The 22,583-nt window shown below is 35.8% G+C and overlaps 1 protein-coding gene and 1 long non-coding RNA gene across 3 annotated transcripts; both read left to right on the top strand.

Annotated features, from left to right (window-relative positions):
* Positions 1–3,196: 3,196 nt before the first annotated feature.
* LOC115426263 (uncharacterized) lies at positions 3,197–21,955 on the top strand. Of its 2 annotated transcripts, none has more exons than XR_003936320.1 (3): positions 3,197–3,208; positions 19,563–19,569; positions 21,485–21,955. It is a non-coding gene; the product is annotated as an uncharacterized LOC115426263 (long non-coding RNA). The 2 variants fall into 2 exon arrangements; XR_003936321.1 differs by lacking the exon at positions 3,197–3,208 and adding an exon at positions 9,130–9,140.
* On the top strand, positions 11,090–16,025 carry LOC115426261 (vesicle-associated membrane protein 8-like). The gene is made up of 2 exons (XM_030144262.1): positions 11,090–11,249; positions 15,354–16,025. The coding sequence occupies exons 1-2, from the start codon at positions 11,124–11,126 to the stop codon at positions 15,534–15,536; spliced, it is 309 nt and encodes a 102-aa protein (XP_030000122.1). The 5' UTR covers positions 11,090–11,123; the 3' UTR covers positions 15,537–16,025.
* Positions 21,956–22,583: the final 628 nt, after the last annotated feature.

Here is a 22,583-nt window from a genome sequence, read left to right as displayed (position 1 = left end):
ACAGTATAGAGTGAGTAGTATTTGCCCTAAAATCTTTACAAAAGTGCACTGTAAGCCCAGATAAGTTGAGTTTACTTCAAAAAAAAAAAAAAAGAGAAAAGACAAAAAGGTTGCCTTAAAATAATTAAGTAATGATTAAGTACATTTAACTTAAAATCTTAGTTAAATGTAAGTTAAATGTACTTAAAAAGTTCATTAATTAATTTCTTAATTTTTTGAAGGCAGCTACTATTTTTTTAAAGGAGTGATATTTTGCTTTCTTTTTTTTTTTTTAAATGGAATTATGCATTTTCAAACATTTCTTTGTGGTCTACATAAACTGTAAATGCTCTGCTCGGGTCTGAATTCTTCATTAATTCAACTCCACAGGTCCATCTTCAACCCTATTTCTGAGTAATGACACCAGAAAGGTAATTTTGAGCGCTGGCCCTTTAAATGCACATGAGCCACTTCAGGCTCCACCCCCTCCAGGTTGTTGGTTGTGCTGCTCTGTCCCGTTCAACCAACAACTGAACATTTTAGGTAATCGGCTCGAAGTTTGGACATATTTACCTCCGCCAAGGAGGTTATGTTTTTGCCAGGGTTTGTTTGTTTGTTTGTTTGTTTGTCTGTCTGTCTGTTTGTCTGTCCGTTAGTGTGCAACATAACTCAAAAAGTTATGGACAGATTTGGATGAAATTTTCAGGGTTTGTTGGAAATGGGATAAGGAAGAAATGATTAAATTTTGGTGGTGATCGGGGGTGGGGTGGGGGCCACTGATCAGCCTTGGCGGAGGTCTGCGCTCTCCGAGTGCTTCTAGTTTCAGTATGGACTACAATCACTGCTGCTGATAAACAATTATGTCGTACTCGGAGAAATGTTCTTCCAAAGTCTTGACCTTATATGTGCAAATGTCATGACTTAACTAATTATAGATGTAAGAAATTAAGCAGGAATTAAAACAGGTTGTAGAAATCCACTCGATTTTTGTCAAAATGAATATAAAGATCGCTTTGCAGCACCTGAAGGATTCAAATTCAAACTTTATGAACTATTAGGGTCCAAATACACAAATAAATGAACCAAAGACTCATAAAAGTGGGTTTAGCAAAATATGACCCCTTTAAGTGAACTCAGTTTAATTCACAGTGAAGGAGGAATGTCACTGTTTTTCTTGATGCCATTATGGTTGAATAGTTGGTATTGTGTTTTATTGTTCATTGTGTATCATGTATGTTTTTAATGTTTTTTGGACTTTGTATGGCAGCTACCTTGGCCAGGACTCCCTTGTAAAAGAGATTCCTAATCTCAGTGGGACTTCCTGGTTAAACAAAGGTAAAATAAATGAATAAAAACTCATCCGGGCTCACAGTGTGAGATAAAAAGGGTAAAAGATGCAGCATCGAAAACAAATAAGAATGAGGAAACTGAATAGATTTAGAATGATTATAAAGATGAGCATAAAACAAAACAGAACTTCAAATCTCAATTTGATCTGAGCTTTTTGATCCAGTTTGACCAGTGGGATGATGGGGAAAAAAAACATGATAACCAAAAAATAGAAGGATTTGACTCAGGAGAAACTAAGTTTTCATAGCAAACATTTCATTGACCACAGATGTCAAACATGCGGCCCAGGGCCAAATCCAGCCTGCCAAAGGGTCCAGTCCGACCCCTGGGATGAATTTGTGAAATGCAAAAATTACACTGAAGATATGAATCATTTTAGTTCAGGTTCCACAAACAGACCAGTTTCATCTCCAGTGGGTCGGATCAGTAAAATGCAATCAAAATAACCTATAAATACTCACAACTCCAAATTTTTCCCTTTGTAAATGTCAAAATTTTCATGTCATTTTACTGTATTTACACTAAAACAAACCAATATTTCACAAAAACAAATAACCTCAACAAATATGAACACTTTGAAATGCCTGTAGTGTAATTTTAACAATATTCTAACTGTTATTTAATGTTTTGTGTATTTGTAGATCCACTGTGATCTGTACATTGCAATTTACATGTGTAAATGATAAACAGACATAATATTGTTAAAATTGTACTTAGTTTTCTTAAGAAATTTCAGTTTGTTCATGGTATTCACAGTGTTTTAAAGGATAGTTAGTAAATGTAAATATTTTCATTGCATAATTTTACTTTTTTTCGCTCTAAAACATAGAAGAAAGTTTGGAGTTGACATTATTTATATATTTATATATTATTATTTTATTATTTCACTGGTCCGGCCCACCGCAGATCAAATTTGGCATTATGTGGCCCCTAAACTACAATGAGTTTGACACCCCTGCATTAGATCATATAGACATGTGGTGATTAACTTTGTAAAATGGGATTCAGGTAATTACAGAATGCATTTCCATAAAGTAGAGATGAAGTTTTGAGATTTATATAAAAAATCTGAGGTGGAAGTCACTAAATCACACACATCATATACACCTGATCATATGGTACATCACTATTATTTCACTGTTTCAGTATTCAAGTGTGAAACTTTAGTGGTTTTAGTTTTCATTCATACCAAGATGACAAATCTGGGCTTGTACTGGATTTTCACTGAGCATTAGTCAGAGGTTAGTGTTTGCACTTACAGTAAAAGAAAAGACTCATGCACATCAAACGTTCTGGTAAATCATAACAGCAACTACACTTCTGTTTACATGTAATGGGCCTGACACTTCAGTGGTGTAAAGTAACTCACTGAGGAGTAAATATTCAGTGTAGAAGAATGATCTGTAAATTATAAAGAGAAAGACAGACTGTTTTAATGCAGGGGGGTCAAACTCCTTTTAGTTCAGGGGCCACATTCAGCCCAATTTGATCTCAAGGGCTGGACCAGTAGAATAGAATAGAATAGAATAGAATAGAATAGAATAGAATGCTTTTATTGTCATTATACACATGTACAATGAAATTAAAAGTTCAAGGTGACTTTATTTGTACCCGTGGGTAGATTTGTTTTGCAGCAAGCTTTCACTCACTGCCGGTCGCTGCGTGCGCATGCGCCCAACACAAATCCTTCGAAAGAATTACAGTGAAGATAATGCAAGCACATACATCACAGACATAAGACATTATAAACACAGTACATGTGGTCACGTGATGGAACTTTTTCAATGGATTTGGTTGTGGGAGGGGGACAGGAAGAGAAGAAGAATGTTGTGAGGCAGACGGAGATGGGGGGGGGGGGGGGGTTAAATGCTTGTATGTGGTGGTAAAAGACGACTCTCTTGTGGTGCAAGTAACATGAAAAAACCTATAAATTAAACAACTAAAAAAAACAACTCCACATTTTTCCTCTTTCTTTTAGTGCAAAACAGTGAACTTAAATTCTGAAAATGTTTACACTTACATACTATCCTTTCACAAAAAATGCGAATAATCTGGAAAACCTGAAATTTCTTAAGAAAAATAATATGACTGTGTTGCTTCTGAACGTCCAAATGGATCATATCTGATGACCATGAAAAGATGATAAACTGTATTTTACCTTAACCCTCTGGTATCCGGGTGTGCGTTTTAGGCACACTTTGCACTTTGTTTTAAAAAACTTAGTTTTATTTTCACAATTTAAATAAGGTTAGAATTCAAAAGTTGTTCATTTTTGCGTGATCTGGCCACCAACTAAAATTTGCACATTGTAAACAAAAGAAAATTACCAGACTAGCATCTGTCTCCCAAGTGTGCCTAAAACGCAGCAATTCTTCCATTTGATATGTATGATTAGGGCTGACCTTGATTTACAAAAATAAAATCAAATTAGAGCAGAAAAATAAATCAATATATAATATTTAATAGTTTGATTTATGGGTGTGCATTTTACGCACACTTGGTGACAGATGTTAGTATTTTTGAACATCTGACCTAGCGCCAAAAATAATAATGCAAATTAACCAATGTTGGAGTTAATCATTGACATATGCCAGGCTGCAAAAATCAAATAATATGTGATCCACTTTTTATGTAGTATATTGAAAAAAAACTTTTTTTGTTTTTTTTGCATCCAAAAAATGGTTTGTTTACATTACAAACATGCCATTTAAAGGGTTAAAAAATGTGACAATTATTGAGTATTTGGTATTTTTATTTACAGCTGAAGTTGATGAAATAGAAAAAAGTGTAAAAGAATTAAAAACAAACTGTATGAAAATTTTTTTGACATTATTCCACAAGTGTGCCAAAAAGGCACACTTGGTGCTTAGTAAGGGCCTTGCTGGACGGGATACTGGAGGGTTAATTATATACATGTATTGACAGGATCAGTAGATCAACAGGTATTAAACATTAGAGTTGAGTAGATGCTTTTGGACACCAGTGGCTGTTTGGGTTTTCATGGGTTAATAATGGTATAAAACTTTGATTATTGAGTGGAATTTCACATAATGATGTTTAAATTGATGTGTTGCCTAAATCATTCAGAAAATACTGTAATTTTATTGCTGACTAATCTTGCACATAATGCTGTGTGGTACACATCTGTGTTCTGGAAACACTGGTATGACTGCCTCTGGAAAGTGTACAGGGTGGGGAAGCAAAATTGACAATATTTTGAGGCAGGGATTGAAAGACAGTGTATGACCAATTAGTTTATTGAAAGTCATGAGAATTTATTTGCCACAAGAAAACTGACATAATAGAAAATGTTTTTATTCTGTGTCCTCCTTCTTTCTCAATAACTGCCTTCACACGCTTCCTGAAACTTGCGCAAGTGTTCCTCAAATACTCGGGTGACAACTTCTCCCATTCTTCTTTAATAGTATCTTCCAGACTTTCTCGTAATAGTTTTGCTCATAGTCATTCTCTTCTTTCCATTATAAACAGTCTTTATGGACACTCCAACTATTTTTGAAATCTCCTTTGGTGTGACGAGTGCATTCAGCAAATCACACACTCTTTGACGTTTGCTTTCCTGATTACTCATATGGGCAAAAGTTTCCGAAAAGGTATGGATAATAGTGTTAGGTATGATTATGACATCAATATATGTTTGGTTTCAAAACAACTGACGTAGTGCCTGCTGAGAAAAAACAACTAAATGTTCATTGTAAATTTTGCTTCCTCACCCTGTAGAGGGGGTTATTGTGTTTGCATTTATCTGTTTGCTTTTTAATGTGGACCATGAGTCTATAATAAAGCTAATCTATCTATCTATCTATCTATCTATCTATCTATCTATCTATCTATCTATCTATCTATCTATCTATCTATCTATCTATCTATCTATCTATCTATCTATCTACACTGAACAAAAATATAAACGCACCACTTTTGTTTTTGCTCCCATTTTTCATGAGCTGAACTCAAAGATCTAAAACTTTTTCTATGTACACAAAAGGCCTATTTCTCTCAAATATTGTTCATAAATTTGTCTAAATCTGTGTTAGTGAGCACTTCTCCTTTGTCCTTTGCTGAGATAATCCATCCACCTCACAGGTGTGGCATATCAAGATGCTGATTAGACAGCAGGATTATTGCACAGGTGTGACTTAGGCTGGCCACAATAAAAGGCCACTCTAAAATGTGCAGTTTTACTGTATTGGGTGGTCCAGGGGGGGTCAGAAAACCAGTCAGTATTTGGTGTGACCACCATTTTCCTCGCACAGTCTTCTTCATGAATTCTCTGAAACAGCTTTGGAGATGGTTTATGGTAGAGAAATGAACATTCAATTCACAGGCAAAAGCTCTGGTGGAGATTCCTGAAGTCAGCATGCCAATTGCATATTCCCTCAAAACTTGTGACATCTGTGGTATTGTGCTGTGTGATAAAACTGCACATCTTAGAGTGGCCTTTTATTGTGGCCAGCCTAAGGCACACCTGTGCAAAAATCGTGCTGTCTAATCAGCATCTTGATATGCCACACCTGTGAGGTGGATGGATTATCTCAGCAAAGAAGAAGTGTTCACTAACACAAACTTAGACAGATTTGTGAACAATATTTGAGAGAAATAAACCTTGTGTGTACACAGAAAAAGTTTTAGATCTTTGAGTTCAGCTCATGAAAAATGGGAGCAAAAACAAAAGTGGTGCATTTATATTTTTGTTCAGTGTATCTAGTTTTTGCAGGTGTCACGGCCCATCCTTTCATTTTCCTGTCCTTCTAGTTGCTCTACCTCTAGGTTCTGCAGGTGTGGTGTTTCCAGTAATCACCAGGCCTCTCTCTCTCTTCCTGCTCATTTTGTTCCTTTGTTCTTTCTGTGTGCTCTTCACCTGGTCAGGTGGTGATTACTTTTGGCCGTCTTCAGTTGGTACTACTATTTTTGATTTTCAGATAATTTACAATAAGATTTAGTTAATTGTTCTTGGTGTATTTTCCTTTTTTGTTGTGGTTTTGAGTCAGGTCATGACACAGAAAGTACCAGATTTTAATTTAAATACGCTGGATGCGCCACAGTCAAACTCACCAAGAGACACAACAGTCATGGTAAGTGAATATTAATGTGATCTTCATGGCTGTACTCTGTTGCTTATCCATTAAACAGTAATTAGAGTGCTTGGCAAACTATATGAACATTTGAAACAGTAAATAATTATTATCAAGTGAAACTGGATCATGAAAAAACAAATACATAGAAGAGCTGAAGTGTTCACAGCAAGAAAATGAATGAAAATTGTGATTTAAATAAAGTGAAATGTATAGTCACGAAAGCAATAAAGCACATCAGAAATATTTCTAGCAGTAGAGGGAAATATTGTATCAGGTAAACAAAACAGCAAAATTTGATTTGACTAAGCATCAAAATTGTCATGAGAATAAAAATGAAGCATTTTAGGATTTTCTTTTTGTGTTTTGTTCCACGTTGAAAGTGCATAATGAATAAGAGAGAAGGAAATGGAGGAAGATTTAATAGATTGGACAATACAAAAGATTACTAAAATATCTATAGAAACACAAGAAACATTCTGATAAAGATGTTTAAATGATTAAATTATTTTAAAAAAGTGCAATTTGTTTATATGTTGTTTTTTTTTTGTTTTGTTTTGTTTTTTACAAAGTAAGGTCCCATGGGCCACAACAGGAAGGTTCTCTCTTTTTTTTTTTTTTTTTTTTTTTTTTTTTTATGATATTTTAGTTATTCCATCTTTGACATATAGAGATGTTTTAAAATGTAAGTTTATGAGTTCAAAAAAAAGTAAAAAGTCAAGTCAGCTTATGGTAAAACTGTTGAAGTATCAGAATAGAATGACAACTTACCCAAAAATCATAGAGATGACATCATAGTAACTGTCCAGATAGCAAACAAGCATTGAAACGATGTAATATCAACATTGCATTGTCGACTTTAGATCATTGAACCAACGTCGGATTTCGATGTTAATTCCTCTAATGTCCGCAGCTTCAACATGACCAGATTTGTACTGATTTTCAATTGTTTTAATACTTTTTTAACCTCACTTTTGAAGATTTAGGTCAAATATGCAGAGGCAGTAGCAGTTTTGATGTTGAAGACGTGTATCATGTGATTACAGATGCAGTCCATTCAGCTGTTTAAACACAGAATGTTTCTTCATTGCCTTTGCCATAAACCATGACTATCATGGCTTTAAAAATGATCTTTTATACTGACAAACTTCAAATGTGGGTCCGATCAAGTGGTAACAGTGTCTGTCATGTTAGCAGAGTAACTTACATCCATGTATTATGCATATTTGAGCTGGTATTTGGAAGCACTTTAACATTATGTATAACAAAATGTGAGGAGATAAAACTTAAGTGAAAAACGTCAAATTATTGCTCAGTAACATGAAACAAGTAGGACAAAACCTTTTTGATATTATGTTCAACTATGCTGAAAATACATTTTGGAGTAAAATATTGAAAGTCTCTGTTTTATTGACATGAGAATGTGGTAACACATGGACAGGTTGCCATAGTAACACATGGACGACTCTTTACCTTTGTATGCATCACTCAACATGTTGACTTATTTTTTAAAAACAAGCCAGATATAACCACAATGCTTTATTTATTTACAACTTGTGCTGGTCCATACTGATATAGGTAAATTACAAATAAAGAGTAATTTCTCAGTAACAGTTCACAGATCAGTCTTTTTAAATGTGACCAGTGTATGAATTCACAAACTTCATCATTTAGAATTTTAATTTCTCAAAGTATTGGAGTCTTTTGCTTGTTAATTTAATGCAGCCTAGCAGAAGGTTCAGAACTTCTCCTATAGTGTGTAAGTGGTATTTTAAAAGTGGATAACAGCTCCATAAAATAGAGATCTTTAGCTAAAAAATGAGCCCACTTAATAAATGATGTGTGCAAATTTACTTTTTCATGCTGATGTTCACTTTCGCTTGATCGGACCCACGTGTAAATGGAGACGTGTCAAATGCGATTGAAAAATTGTAAGGCTTTTGACCGCCATTCATCATTTTTGATGATTTTTTCACATCTGTCTTATTGTGTTACAGTGTGGAGCCAAGCCTCAGTGGCTGTGGTTCAACGTGTCATTTCTCTGTATAACCAAGCCTTAAAAATAATGGCTAAAAACCCCAGGAGATGGCACCACTGTCACATACTGAAGCAGTATCATCTGCTCAGTTCTGATAATTTGATAAAATTCTCAAACCTGAAACTGTTTTTTAAATGTTTACAGAACTTAGCACCAGAGATTTTATGCAAATTAATCATGAGACAAAATAATGGCAGGAACACCAGGGCCCGTATTCGTAAAGATTCTGAGAATCCTCTCATAGAGCTCCTAACTTCACCTAAAAATTCCTAGCAAGGAGTCTTAGCTTAGGAGTGATTCCAGAACACTCTCAGAGAACTCTGAGCGAGGAATGGACAGAAGTTCTCATCTTAGTGAGGAGGTGTATTTGACCCCGTTGCTAAGTATGAGTCATCATTTCAAAAGCTGTGGTTGGTTGATCCTAAAACTAGAAAAAAATATACTTTTGGTGATAATGGGCAAGGGATGGACCCTCGAATCAATAAACTTAATCATAGAATCTAATCTTATGAAGACTGTGTAATTGTAAATAATATTTCAAACAAAAGAAAATATCTGTTCAATGAATAGTAAGCTATACTTTAAAATTATCTGACAAAATGTGTGAAAAAAACTCAGGCCCACTGGCACAGTATTCACATAGCAATAGTTTTATTTATTTGCTTATATTAATTTGCATATTGGTAATTTTTGCACTTTCAACATTTCAGCTCAATTTGGTATTAACGAGGGTAAACTGGCTCAGCTTTCATCAGTGTCTGTGATTGCTGACTGGCCTCAGGAGGTTGTGACCCTGCAGATGGAGGGTTGTGACAGACTCAGGTCATCACTGCTGCATTGTTGCATTTTCCCTGTTGCCGAATACCTCAGTGTAGTGATGATTTTCATTTGGGGTGGTGTTGCATTGTGGCGTTGGGTTGGAGAAGGAAGTGCATCTCTAATGAGATCAACCGCAAACATGATTCCTGCACGATCCAATCTGTAGCGTGTAATTAATTCACTGTCATCCAGTGTTTGCAGAATATCCCTCCTTCCTCTTCCGTCGGCCATTTTGTCCTCTGCTTAGGGAACTCCTAAGCCCCTTAAAAGTCCTCTTCCCTGCTCTTAACAGATCTCACCTTAGGAGCTCTCTTAAGGGTTAGGATTCTTTAGGAATAGCTTTTATCTTTACTAGGATCTACTCTTCATTTTTAGGAGAAATTCTAAGAAAACATCATGATTCTAAGAATTTTCTAAGAATTTGGCCACTAGGAGCAACTCTTTGCGCTAAGAATCTTTAGGAATACGGGCCCAGGGGTGTAACCAGTGGTAACTGCAAAATCACATATCAAAAGACCTCCATAGGGCAGTCAGTGTTCTCTATAAAAGGCTCTCAAATATGGAACACACTGCCCACAGAAATAAAATTAACATAAGATATGAAAAAAACTTTTGACAAAAGCATCAAAGGCTGGCTAAAGCAAAATCAGAGATGTGAGCATTTTTAACAATTCTGATTTTACTGCAACTTTATGTAACTTTTATGTGACTTTAAATATTTACATATGCTCTACTCCTGTTTATTTATTTATATACAGGGCGGGGAAGCAAAATTTACAATATGTTGAGACAGGGACTGAAAGACAGTGTATGACCAATTAGTTTATTGAAAGTCATGAGAATTTATTTGCCACAAGAAAATTGACATAATAGAAAATGTTTTTATTCTATGTGTCCTCCTTCTTTCTCAATAACTGCCTTCACACGCTTCCTGAAACTTGCGCAAGTGTTCCTCAAATATTCGGGTGACAACTTCTCCCATTCTTCTTTAATAGTATCTTCCAGACTTTCTCGTAATAGTTTTGCTCATAGTCATTCTCTTCTTTCCATTATAAACAGTCTTTATGGACACTCCAACTATTTTTGAAATCTCCTTTGGTGTGACGAGTGCATTCAGCAAATCACACACTCTTTGACGTTTGCTTTCCTGATTACTCATATGGGCAAAAGTTTCTGAAAAGGTATGGATAATAGTGTTAGGTATGATTATGACATCAATATATGTTTGGTTTCAAAACAATTGACGTAGTGCCTGCTGAGAAAAAACAACTAAATGTTCATTGTAAATTTTGCTTCCCCACCCTGTATATATAATTTTTTTTTTTTTTTTTACATCTGTGATTGTACATTGTCATTTTATGCAACCTTAAATCTTTCTTTCTTTCTTTCTTTCTTTCTCTGCTAAAAGCCTAACTAGGAACTGGAGATAGAAACTAGCCGTAGTTATAATCTCTTTATGTGAATCATCAGTTACTACAGTTTGTTTGTAACATGTAGAAGTTAAACTATGTAATTTGCATTGTCCCTATCAAATAAACTTTATAAATAAATAAATAAATACACCTTTTTTTCCCCCAAAATTAGGTTCCATCCAGCACAGTGAAAGAGCTCTCCACTGACATAAATTTGTAGCTTAAGATTTCTACTGAGGCCTAATGACCACTGTTTCATTGCTGTGTTGCTAAAAGACACCAAATACAACTGACCAGCTGTTTGATGATGCATAAATTACTCAAAAACTTTGTTCCTTAAATATACATACTGGCATACATGCAGTCCATAACCCTTTTTCTGCTGTACCACAGGAACTCGAGGAAGCAGTATCAGAGCCCACACCACAGACAACGATGGAGACCCTTTATAAAAAGATAGAGGAGGTCAAAGAGGAGATGACGAAGAATGTGAAACAAGTACTAGACCGCAACGACAACCTGGATACACTGAACAAAACATCAGAAGACCTGAAAAAATGGGTCAGTCTCCTGGTATTTTACTTCATTTGTGCTGTTCTATCACACATAAATAAAATAGAAAACAGTTAAAGGTGTTGCCACATTTTTTAAAAAATACACTTATTATTAACGTAAACATTATTGACCTATTATAGACCTAAACAGCCATTGGCAACCAAACACATCCACTGATCTAAAATATTTAATAATTTTTAATTAGGAAAGGTCAAATATAGAGGAAAAAATTATTTGGAAGTTGCTGCAAAAATAGTCCTAGGTCTTTAAAATCCTTTGGTATGTGCTTCCAAAGCAAATAGCACAATAACATTCATCTTCAGTAACACCAGTGTATGAGTTTCAGTTTCAGTCCGTTATGTAAGCGCTGCATAAGGCCATGCAATTTCTCTAGTGTTTTGAAGAGAAAACACAGCTGCACACAGCAATTTTTCTCTCTGTAGTTTTCTATTTTTCAACAATTTCATGGCTCAGATGTTAAATTCTAAACTCTACAAACCAAGCCAGGAATCTTGGTGTAATTATTGTCTCAGACCTGAATTTTAACAACCATTTAAAAGCTATGACTAAGTCTGCCTATTAACCACCTGAAGAACATCACTACAATCACGGGTTTTCTGTCCAAACAAGACACAGAAAAACTTGTTCACGCATTCATTTTCAGTAGGTTAGATGATTGGAATGGTGTCTTCACAGGTCTGAACAAAAAAACCAATCAGGCAACTGCAGCTGATGAAGAATGCTGCTGCCAGAATCTGGACTAATACCAAGAAACTGGACCACATCACACTGGTCCTCAAATCACAGCATTGGCTTCCAGTGAGTTAAAGGATAGAGATCAAATTCTTCATTTCATTTCATAACCTTTGTTTAAACTTGGAGTGTAGAGAACCAAACATAAGGACCAGGACAAAGGTGGTAAAATTAGGAAAAATGATAATTTAATAATGTTAGAAAAATGTTAACACAAGCTCCAAAACATGTCAGTTAACAAAATGAACAAAGATGGGCCCATCTGAGGTCAACTAAACCAAACTGCAACAGAACAAAAACTGACTTAACCAGACAATGAACCCAGGTGGGGCAGCTATGGCTCTGGTGGTAGAGTGGGTCATCCAATAACCGAAGGGTTGGCGGTTCGAAGCCCACTCTGTTCATGTGCTGTTGTGTCCTTGGGCAAGACACTTCACCCTCCTTGCCTCCAGTGCTGCTACTCACACTGGTGTATGAATGTTTGGTGGTGGTCGGAGGCGCAGATTGGCAGCCACACTTCCGTCAGTCTGCCCCAGGGCAGCTGTGGCTACAAATGTAGTTCACCACCGCCAGAGGGAGGATGTGAGCGCTATGAGTATGCGTTCATAGAAAAGCACTATATAAATCTAATTTCACTATTACTATTAAATAGAAAGGGACTAACCCAAATTAAAACACAAGGGGGAGGCATTACACTAAGAAATTAAACCAAACCATTAATTTAGTCAAAATAACATAAAAAGCAAATAGTCATAACTAGACACAAAATACTAACTGTGTGAAACAAATGTGATTTAAACCAAGCATTAAGCAACTAAATTAGCACAAAGAAACAAACAGTCTTCCCATGTCTTAAATGATGGTCAAGCCCATGACTCTGGGAACTCAGGAACCAACGTAAGTAAATAATTAATAATAATAATGATGATAATAATAATAATAATAATAATAATAATAATAATAATAATAATAATAATATGTAAGTAAATAATTCAAACATAACTAATATGTGTGCACCCAAATTGGAATGTTTAAATAAAATACTGGCAACACCACCAGTCGATGGGGTTGGGACCTTTGTGTGGAGTTTGCATGTTCTCCCCATGTCTGCGTGGGTTCTCTCCGGGTACTCCGGCTTCCTCCCACCATCCAAAGACATGCACTGATTGCCCATAGGTGTGAATGTGAGAGATTGTTTGTCTCTGTATGTTCAGCCCTGTGACAAACTGGCGAAATGTCCAGGGTGTACCCTGCCTTCGCCCTTAAGTAGCTGGGATAGGCTCCAAGCGACCCCCGTGACCCTAGTGAGGATAAAGTGGGTTCAGAAAATGAATGAATGAATGTTTTTTTTTAACTTGTCTTGTCCAGCATCCTAACAGCAGAATGGTAGTCTGGCTGCCTTTTGGTGCTGAACAAATTTGCTTTGCCAAGGGTAACTTCATAAAGTATATGAAGCTCCCCTTGCTATTCTACTGTGTTTATTATGAGTTTTGTTGAACCACATTTCGATGCTGGGGGGGGGGGGGGGGGAGACCCTCACAAGAAGGTATCAACAATACAAACAGTAACAACCATGGTGATAATTATAATGGAAACAGTAAGTACAACCAGAACTGCTGTTCTTGATAAACCTGATCTGCACTAACATGTTATCGTGTAAAGCAACAAACAAAACAGTTTTGGTTTTTTTATGCATATTATCTCCATGAAGTGAATAACTAGTATTAGAGTATGTTAAAATGTGGGAAAACATCAGATTAGCAGCATTAAAAATGTTTTTATTGCATAGTTTTCCATATCACTTTCTGATTATTATTTTATTTTATTTATTTATTTTTATGGGCTCAGCTGGCTGACAGGCAGCTGTCTGTACCGATAAGGCAGCAGCCGACACCAACTGTACTCCCAGTCATCATTGCCCATTTTTCTGACATCTTTGCTTGTGTATCCTCTTTTATTTGGACATTTTACCAGGGAGTATCTCACACTACTTTTTTTTTTTTTCTACTTGTCTTGTCCAGCGTCCTAACAGCAGAATGGTAGTCACTTTCTGATATTAGGTTTTAAATACATGTTTCTTTGCTTCAAAAGTTAAATGCATGGGGTCTGGCTGAGTGGACAGTTTTGTAACTGCTTTAAAAAACAAAACAGAACAAAAAAAAAAACTCAATCGCATTGGGTTTTTTTTTTTGTCATGCCTAAAGAGGAATAAAAACACTCAGGAAAAATATTGTGACTAAGGTTTTCATAATTGCATGAAAGGGTTAAATGAACTTTAAAATCGCATTTTATCACTGATGATTTTAATGTCTATTTTAATTTTAATGTTATGTTTTTTTGGTTTTTTTTTTAATTGTATGTTTATTTGGAATGGACAGAAAAGTACAGCGTGACATCACTTAATCAAAATAAAGAACAAGTGGCATTCCAATTTTTTTGGTTTTAGACCAGAAAGAGAGTGACATCCAACATCTGACATAAACGTTCGGAGAAGGACAATCTCTGATCGTGGGTTAGGCCGTGTCAGTCCCTTACAGAATCCACTCTCCTCATAATAATATAATACAATAACATAAAGAAATGCACTGAGGCAGCAAAGGTGGAGACAATTTTCCACTTAGAGCCTGTACTGGCTAAATGCCCAGAACAGACAGAGCCCATGGACGTTCACAGATTCACTTATAGAAGGTTCTGGTACAAGTTAAAGTGAAGAGGAACAGTTCACACATAACTATGTACAAAAATCATGAGGGGAGACATTACCTGCTGCTGCTGTCATAAAAGTAGTCGACAATAGCAGTCACAAAAATAAAATAGGTAAGTTACAAAACAATATTACCAGTAGAATCAAATAAAGTCTGCTCTTGTGGGGGCTATGAATGAGATCCAGTTTTTCCAGATTTGGTAGAATTTGTCTTTTTGGTGTCTTATTTGGTAAGTTAATTTTTCCATCTTAAATATTTCCAAAGTAATTCCAAACCAGTCATCTAGGTTGAGTCGGGCTTAACCATCTTCTTGTAATTGTTTTCTTGCTTGCCACCAAAGTATTTGCAGCAGTTTTATTTCTCTTTTATGTTTCAGAAAAGGAACATGTCCCAGGTACTGTTATGTTTTTAATGTAATTCATGTCTTTTATTTTAACTTTCTCTCATCTTAAATGTATTTTTATGCCTCTCCTGTGATGTTTTTATGTTTTATGTAAAGCATTTTGAATTGTCCTGTACATGAAATGTGCTATGTAAATAAACTTTCCTTGCCTAAATATGTGTCTTTTAAGGTTACAGTGATGAGTTTTTGGGGAAATTAGTGCGACTTGTGTTTTTACAGCTGATTTTCTTGTGTCTTGTTTTTGTTCAGGCTGAAATCTTTGAGTGGAAGACTGGGAAAGTGGCTCAGTCCTACTGCTGGAAGAGAGCCAAGCTGATCACCGTCATTGTGGTTGTTGTCCTCATCATCATCCTCATCGTCATCCTCCTGGCCACTGGGGTCATCCCTGTTAATATCCATTCCCCTCCAGTTACTCCAACCTCCAAACCATAAAGACGTACATCCATGCATTCCTACTGCGATGTACAAAAATGCACTTCTGAAGTTACAGCTGAGTGTTCTTACTTATTTGCATCTTCTGAAAGACACTGATTACAACAAAACCTACTAATTATACTGTATGATAGGCATCAATATTTATATATTAAAATATTAAGCAGTTATCTATACCAGGACTGGTGTTAAACAAAATGGGAAGAAATACAGTGTATAAGAGAGATTTGTTTTCATTGTGCTTTTTATTGCGACATCATACAGACCATAATGAAGCCTCTTGACTGTAAAATGTGTAAAATGTACTTTATCTACAATTATAACCATGTGCAGAATAATCATAATCATATACTTTTAAATTTTAATTTATCGCAAATAAATTCTTTATAAAATGTAAGGTTACAGTTTTCAACATATGGTTTACATTATTAGTCATATGGTTTACATTTTACATGTTGCTCCAGTGGAAACAATAAAGCAAATGCCTCTTATTATTATTAATTGCAGTTTATAATAAGAACAATATTCTATAGCATAAACAGTGGAATGCAGCTTAAATCTGCAATAAAAGGCAAATTAAATCAATAAATAAGCAGTTACACAATGGAAATTTTTCATCATGCGTTTACATTTTGATCATATATTAATTACAAACACAATAAAATAACTTCATAAGGAAAAAAGGCATGACATTGGAAAAGATAAGATTAAGAGAGGAATAATAGAGTTCATACTTGAGAATTAGAGGTTTACACCCACCAGTAACAGGGTTTCAGACAGGTCTGATACCCTCTGCAGCTTCACATCTCAGTGGGTTTTGTTGCTTGCGTGGCCTGAAATTAGATTTTGGAATGATTTTAACAGGCTCAAGATTTTTAATCAAACCCACATCATATTTAATTTGAGCTCATAAAGATGGCGGAAGCTGTGGGAGTGATGCAGAAACTTGAGAGGGTGTTAAAAGATTGGAGAGAAGACCTCATCTTTGTGTTATTTATTAAAAAGGATGCACATGTTCACAGAGTGCAAGCAACCTGCAAAAGAAGGAACAACTTGAAGTGTAAAAAAAAGTTTTACTGGGAGAACTGGGGAAAGCTAACCTTATGTGGTAACTCTATGAAGGAAAATGATGGATGAGGCATAAGAGTTGAGGAGCAAGGTCGAGGTTCAGTCATCTATCGAAGAGAGCATATATAAGAACACTTTAACACACACAGTGCAGCTTTAAGTGGTTGTAAAATGCAAACATTAGCCCCTTTCACATAACACTTCTGTTACGGGAATATTTCACCTTTATTCCAGAACGAAGTTCTGTGTAATGGTGGGATCATTTGGTCCCACCTTTATCTTGGCTCTGTAACACCTCTGGAGGTAGTAACGAGCCGTGATAAGGGTGGAATCATGATTACGGAACACTATGTCAGAGGAACACCTTGGGGCACCAATAAGCAGGGGTAAACATGACAAATTCATGGGGCCAAGTATTTGTGGGGGGCCCAGTGGATATAGAAGTTGTGAAAATTTCATGTAAGATCCATTGTATAAGAGAGGTGTAGAAGTCAGGCGGCGAACGGTGAAAGAATGTTAAGTTTCGTTTTCACACTATCGTAAGTTACGTTGTTTATGGAAAGCGCCCCCACGTACACCCCCTCAATTTATGTAGGGTCCACAACGATCATGCTTTCATGGGGCCCATAATTGGTAGTGGTGCCCATGGGAACACCCCTCGTTCCACAACAGGGTGTGACATTTTGATGACATATTGTGTGTGGGCTGTGTACAATAAACAAACATATCAACACGACCAGAAAGATGTCGAACTGGGGAGATGCTGAGATCTGCCGGCTGTTGTCACTTTGAGTGGAGGACTCTATCCATGCTAACATTTGTGGAACGGTGACTCTGGAGAGGTTAGCAACACTGCTATGCTCGGGGTATGTCCGACATGCAAGTTAAATGTCACACTGTACACTGCGTCACCGCCCATTTGATTCCGAAACGCAGGTCTGCTGTGTAAAAGTCCAGCCTGTCTCACCTCTGTTACTCCTTTAGCTTGGCTGTGGAAATTGGTTAATGGTGGAAAAAAGGTGGGATCACCGTCTCACCTTTCTTTCTGGCTTCTCTGTGTAGAAGTGGCTTATGACTGTATCAATAATTAAGTAGCTACATAGTGGAAGTTTTCCATTAAAAAGTAATAGGTGAACAAATAAGCCTGCGTCATCAGCATAAAAAGATACTGTATTAATCACTATTGGAACAAACATTCTCACTTATGTGTGGTATAATGGTTTTGACATATAAATATATATAACACTGATACACTTTATGGCATAGAGCATAAATATTTTCAGTTTGTTTTTTTCAACAAACAATTCCTTCTTTTTCTGTATCACAAGTGTTGAAGTCTCACTCATGTAAAAGGATAAAATGTTTTATATGTTTTATTTATCAAAGGCCACTGTTGCATCATAATGTTCTGCACTTTTCTTTATATTATTTCAAGCTTTTTTTCTCAATGTTTTGTCGAACTGTTGTTTATTTCTTGTGCCTAGTGTAAGTAAATGAACCAGCAGTGTTAACGTTTACAGCTGTTAAAGGTCAGTTTCAAGCCTATATGTCTGTTCCCACACTTCTAATGTTGAAAGATCCTGCTGAGATGAGATCAGTTACAGCTCCTCTACTTCTCCCCCTGCTGGGCCCATGTCAAACAATACCTCCACATGACTTTCAATAAGTTGAATATTCCAAAACAAGATCTACACTAGTGCAATTTTTCACCTCTAAAAACAATCTGCCTCATGTTAAATATGGGGAACATGCCGTTGTCTTATCTACTGCATGTTTTTGAAGTGCATAATTTTAATCTTCGTCTTTTTTCACTCATATATTAACCTTTTTCAGTCTGAGTGAGACCATTTTACAGGTTATAGGATTGTCCCTGTGTGTAAAGCTGGGGGGTCAAACATATGGCCTGTGGGCTAAAACCAGCCCACAAAAGGGTCCAATCCAGCCAATGGGATGAATTTTCAAACTGAAAAAAATTACACTGAAGACATTAGTCGCTTTTCCATTGGACAACTGTGCAAAACTTTACCGATATTTACTAAATGTCGAAAAAACAGAAGTGCATAATGTCGGTTTTTCCATTCAGTCACAAATGCGATGATTTGTTTATTTATTATCGCGAGATGACACATGAACTCATTCCATAAACATGGAGACGAATGTAAATATGGTGTTGATTTACAGATACATTCATTATTATTATATATTACCCCTCTATCTCATACTGAATTAAAGAATGATTAGGTTTCCTGGTGTGTCCACACATACCACGACATGTTTCTTCTTCTTCTTCGCTTGTTGTAACGTACGTCAACATCCGGTTTTTTAATTCACCTGACTCTAGTTGTGAAAAAAGGTCTTTCCATTGCAGTTTTGCACGATCTACCATTTGTGCTACGCCCGTAAAACCACCTCTTGCCAGCACAAAAACTTTTAATTGAAAAATGAGACTTTTGGCGAAGTTGTCGTAAATTTTTATGCGCAAGTTATATTTGTGCAATTTGAGGGTCAATGGAAAAGTGAAAAGGGTGTCACGGAGTTTTGACAAGTTGTTTTGATCACAAAGTTAAATGCTATGTTTTCAGATCCAGATGCCTATATATATTTTGTGTATTTGTAGATCCACCACAATCCGTACATTGTAATACACATGTAAATGATAAACTGAGGCATTATTTTTAAAATTTCATTTATTTATCTGAAGAAATTTCAGGTTTTTCATGGTTGTTAATGTTATTCTAATTGTTTTGCACTAAAAACAAAGACAAAGATTTGGATTTGTCATTATTTATAGGTTATTATGCTATTATTTTACTGCTCCAGCCCACTCCAGATCAAAATGGGCTGCATGTCGGCCTTGAAGTAAAAACACTTTGGTTTAAAGGATGTAATTGTAGTGAGTTATGGTCTGTAATCATCTATTTACTTTACAGATTATTGACACAAGATGGAGGCAGAGAGTCTCAATGTGAGTATATGGATTAGAGGGGATTTTCCCTGCACCCTTTACAATAATTCAGGTCTTGGCAACATGATGCCAAACAAACGAGGAAAAATCAAAACTAAAACTCTGATGAAACACTTTGAGCATTTACCATGAAGGAATTTTAAAGAACTAAATTACCTTTGGAAACAGTGCAACAGCAGGGAGATGTATTTAGTTGAATATTATGAACACAGCCAAAGGGGGGAAAGGGGTATAACACAAATCAGGCACAGCTGGGTCAGAGTCATCCTGCCCACACAGTCCACACATGTTTCACATAAGGACAGAACAATGGAAATGTATGGGTTTTAATCATTAATGAGTGGATTATCTGATCATCTCTGATGCTGTTGCAAAGCATTTTAAATATATAGTAAAAAAAAAAAAAAAAAGGCATTTTTGCTCCAATTATTACTTTGTTTAACCCATAAAGACCTAAACATCCATCACCGACCAAAAGCATTTTCTGTTTAATCCCCATTGGTCCATTAATTCTATCAATACATTTAAATAACTGGTGTTAAATATATTGTCATGGTCATCAGATACGACCCATTTGGACGTTCAGAGGCTCCGTAGTGAACGTGGAAACACTGTCATCTTCTACAGTAATGACAGTGAATGGACACACTGGGTTTATGCTCAATTAATGATAGATTTGACTGAAAAACTCACTTTTTCTTCAGTTCTCTCTGTTCCTGATGTAATAACCCTCAACTTTAATCTGAGCTTTTATGAACATCTACGTAATCAGTAAATTAAATGCATGAAAATACCCAATTTATCCTGATAAAATGCAAAATACAGAGGATAATATGATAATGAATGGTGATAGACAGGTTGAATAGAGAGAAAAATATATTTCAGAACTGACACAAAAGTAGCACTGGCCTGGGTCTTTATAGGTTAATGTTAAAGGTAAAAATCCAGAATGCTGCCCTCCAGGTAACATTCAACATACCAAGCTGGAGGAGTTTAGAACAAGCCGAAAAAACAAAATAAAACCTCAGGCAGACTGGTCGTAACAGGCTCTGCTCTCCTTCCTATTGAGTCAACAGCAGTGAACCTCTGCAGCCCTTCGGTGTGAATGTGCTGTTTTGTCAACACAGCAGTGACTAAAATATTCAGGTTTTATCCACATGACAAAAGTCCTGATTAGTTTATGGAACAACAGCCTCTTAGACCAGCACATAAACACAATGATCCCCCAGACTCAGACTGTTGTAGTCATGCGGATGTGAGTCTACATCCATAGACGACTATTAGACAATGATGCAGAGGGAGGGTGACCAGCGCTCTGAATATGGCCTTTGTATTTGACCAGCTTTTCCCAGAAGAAGCCTTTTGTTGGTCAGGTCTTTGACCCCTACAACTCTGACTTGACAAACTGTCATGTGCTGCCCCCCATCAGAAAGAAATTAGCATATACTGTATTCTAGTCGTCATACAGTTATGACAACATGATGATGAAACTCATGTTACATCTGTTAGGGTTTAGTGCAAAATTTTCAGTTCTAAGTCAGGGGTGTCAAACTCATTTTAGGTTAGGGGCCACATACAGCCCAATATGATCTCAATTGGGCCAGAGCAGTAAAATACTAACAGTGACAAAAAGCGGGGAATGCTCTGAGTAAATGTCTATAGGAAACACAAGGTCTGTTCTATCAGCACGTTTTGAAATTTTTCATACTGAGCAAATGATTGAATTTTTATGAATATTTAAAATAAAACATACATTCAGAACACTCACCACAGATACATCAGGGGTTAAAGGGCCTATCGCGGGCCAATAGGGTTGATAGGGCTGGTGATAGGGCCTAAGGAAATACCAATTTCATCTACCAAGAAAAACGTTCCTTAACAATGTTAAAATGAACCAACTGTTTGTATGCTTAAGTATGTATAATTTCAGACAAAATACTGTACTACTACAATCAGTTACACAATTCTGTCCAAGAACCTGTTGATGTTGCTACCATCGACCTTCAAACACAAACATAGTCAAATATTTTATCATTTTATTCACACATAACAATGTGTAAATGACATGGATGTATTTCATAATAACAGAGGTACCAGAGTATCACCATGTATGAGCTTTAACAAAACAATATTCCATTGTTTGCCAGGTTTGGTAAATACTGAATATAAAAATAAAACCTTTAAATATAATTGTTCAGGCCTTGCACAAAGTTGTGCTCTGAAAATATTCACATCTTTTTAACATTAATAATATGTAAAGTTGCATTTAACCAGCAGCAGTAGCATTACTTCAGTTTTATTGCCAGAAAAACTAGTATGTTAGAGTGATAGAAAAAACACTCTGGTAGCCCATGGTGTGTAAAACAGAAAGTTTATGAAAAAAAAAAAGGAAGAAGAAAATAAATTATTGCAAGTCTTTGTGATATGAATATTGCACACTCTGTTATCATGATAACAATATTCTTTTTTTAATATATTGTGCAGCCCTAGTTGAAACACCATCAAACTGTCGGCCAAACCAAATAAAAAGCACAATTCAGTCCCTTTTTACAACATTTACTGTCAGTTTTCACACTTAGCAAGTAAATGTAATAAAACTTTTATTATGTAGCACTTTAAAATACATGGTTACAATTGCTACACACACATAAACAAGAGAAATAAATGTGCAATAAATAATATTAACCCTTTCATGCATGAATTATGAGAACATTAATGAAGATTTTTTCTTTATTCCTCTTTGGGCAATAAAGAAACAATGCAATTATGATTACTATTTTTTTTTTTTTTTTTTTTTTCTATGAAGCTATTTTTCATGGAGTTGCAAAAATGTCCACCAAGCTGGACACTATGTGTTTAATTTTTGAATCAAAGAAACATGTATTTACTGATATCCTGTGTGAAAACTATGAAATAAAAACATTAAATGCTGCTAATTTGATATTTTCTTGTATTTTAACATACACTACAAACAAAAAGTTATGGATATTTTAATTTTTGAGCTATTCTTTTTC

The sequence above is a fragment of the Sphaeramia orbicularis genome, chromosome 9 (genome assembly GCF_902148855.1).
Source record: "Sphaeramia orbicularis chromosome 9, fSphaOr1.1, whole genome shotgun sequence".
In the NCBI taxonomy this organism is placed as follows: Eukaryota; Metazoa; Chordata; class Actinopteri; order Kurtiformes; family Apogonidae; genus Sphaeramia; species Sphaeramia orbicularis.
Note: the sequence above shows the minus strand (reverse complement) of the source record. Positions and strands in the feature narration are given on the sequence as shown.

Excerpts from the sequence above, each read along its gene's own strand:
- LOC115426261 (XM_030144262.1), top strand. The coding sequence starts at position 11,124 with ATGGAGACCCTTTATAAAAAGATAGAGGAGGTCAAAGAGGAGATGACG. Across the intron at positions 11,250-15,353 it reads CAGAAGACCTGAAAAAATGG|GCTGAAATCTTTGAGTGGAA; the intron begins GTCAGTCTCCTG and ends GTTTTTGTTCAG.